Source organism: Myotis davidii, unplaced genomic scaffold (assembly GCF_000327345.1).
Source record: "Myotis davidii unplaced genomic scaffold, ASM32734v1 scaffold534, whole genome shotgun sequence".
Lineage (NCBI taxonomy): Eukaryota > Metazoa > Chordata > Mammalia > Chiroptera > Vespertilionidae > Myotis > Myotis davidii.
The window spans coordinates 6,609,757-6,611,864 of NW_006286678.1; the positions used below are offsets into that span (position 1 = coordinate 6,609,757).

The window sequence follows — 2,108 nt, forward strand, 5'->3', positions numbered from 1 at the left end:
AGAGGAAGGGAGAGGGATAGAGAGTTAGAAACATTGATGAGAGAGAAACATTGATCAGCTGCCTCCTGCACACCTCCTACTGGGGATGTGCCCGCAACCAAGGTACATGCTCTTGACCAGAATCAAACCTGGGACCTTTCAGTCCGCAGGCTGACGCTCTATCCACTGAGCCAAACCTGTCAGGGCATGGATTTCTTTTTGTTAAAAATTTTTAAAAATTATAGTCAACATTCAATATTATATTAGTTTTAGGTGTACAGCATAGTAGTTAGGCACTTATATAACTTATGAAGTGATCCCCCCAAGTCTAGTTTCTTCCCCAGCCCCCTGTCAATCTCCCACCACACCCCCACCAGTGTGTCAGGGATTTATAGAATATCTTAGGAGAAGACTTATTACTGAAAATACCATTGCTAATGGTGGACAGTAAAATTTTGCCAGAAAAGGGGTAGATGATAGATGGGTTTGGAGCAACAATTGCTTTTGCAGGTTTTTTTCTGTATCCTTCTGTTTTTGGATTATTTCTTTTCTAAAATTCATGGGTAGATATTTGTTGATTGGGTATGTTTATTTAATAGAGCTTTTTGGAGGGTTTGTTCATGATAAGAACTATTGTGATTGTATTTATAAAGATACAATTTGAGTCCCGCTGGAGTGGCTAAATTGGTTGAGCGTCACCCAGTGCACCCAAAGGTTGCCAATTCGAGTCCTGGTCAGGGCACAGGCCTGGGTTGAGGGTTTTTTTGTTATTGTTGTGTTAATTCTAACCAAAGCATATTTTTTCCATTGATTTTGAGAGAGAGTAGAAGGGAGGGGAAGGGGGGAGAGAGAGAGAGAGAGAGCGAGAGACAGACAGACATGTCTTGATGTGAGAAAGACACATAGATTGGTGCTTTCTGCATGCACCCAGGATCCAACATGCAAACCAGGTACGTACTCATGATCAAGAATTGAACCTGAGACCCTTCGGTGAGTAAGCTGACATTCCATCTACTGACACCAGCCGGAGCTGGGTTGCAGGTTTAATCCCCAGTCGGGGAACATACAGAAGGCAACCTATCGATGTTTCTCTCTCCCTCTCTCCCTTTCTCCCTCCAAGTATGTACTTAGGTGAGGATTTTTAAAAAAATGAAGACATAATTTGACACCTCTATATAGCATCAACCCTGGTCAGGAAATAAGACTATGCATCACATGCACAATCATGAACTAGAAATCAAAGATACTGTACAAATGACCAACAAAAGTTATAAATGATAATTTGAAAAGACTAGTAAAATTGATAAATTTATTTGAGACTGTTCAGGGGAAGGAGAAGCATAAATAACTGATTCTAGGAATGAGGAGGAATATTGATATTATTTATAATTATTATAGTTGTTAAAAGATCATAGGAAGACACTTTATGTCAATACATTTTGTGCTAACATTTGAAATTACACAATGATCTCACTCTTCAACACAGATATAAAGTCTTTTTTGAGGGGCTCTTTTCTTTTTCATTTAATTTATTGTTGAAAGCATTACAGATGTCCCCACTTATTTCCCCCATTGACTCCCTCCACCCCGCTCTCATCCCCTCCCCAGGCCTTCCCCACACTATTGTCTGTCCATAGGCTATGCATATAAGCATATAAGTTCATTGGTTAATCTAGTCCCACCTCCACCCCCCTTTCCTCTGAAATATGTCAGTCTGTTGCATGCTTCAATGCCTCTTGGTCTTTTTTCTTTTTTAATATATATTTTTATTTATTTCAGAGAGGAAGGGAGAGGGAGAGATAGAAATGTCAATGATGAGAGAGGATCATTGATCAGCTGCCTTCTGCACATCCCACAGTGGGGACTGAGCCTGCAACCCGGGCATATGCCCTGACTGGGAATCGAATCTTGACCTCCTGGTTCATAAGTTGACACTCAACCACTGAGTCATGCCACCGTTCATCAGTTTATTTTGTTCATTAGATTCCTCATATAAGTGAGATCATGTGATACTTATCTTTCTTTGACTGCCTTATTCACTTAGCATACCGTATTTGCCGGCGTATAAGACGACTGGGCGTATAAGACGACCCCCTAACATTTCCACTCAAAATACAGAGTTTGTTATA

The 2,108-nt window shown here is 40.5% G+C and overlaps 1 protein-coding gene across 1 annotated transcript in view; it reads left to right on the forward strand.

Moving 5' to 3' along the window:
• The window catches only part of UBAP2 (ubiquitin associated protein 2), a 106,158-nt gene that overhangs the window by 59,478 nt on the left and 44,572 nt on the right, over positions 1 to 2,108 (forward strand). The window contains exon 9 of the mRNA XM_015560466.1: positions 72 to 102. Within this exon, the coding sequence (XP_015415952.1) occupies positions 72 to 102 (31 nt within the window). The remainder of the gene's footprint in view (positions 1 to 71; positions 103 to 2,108) is intronic.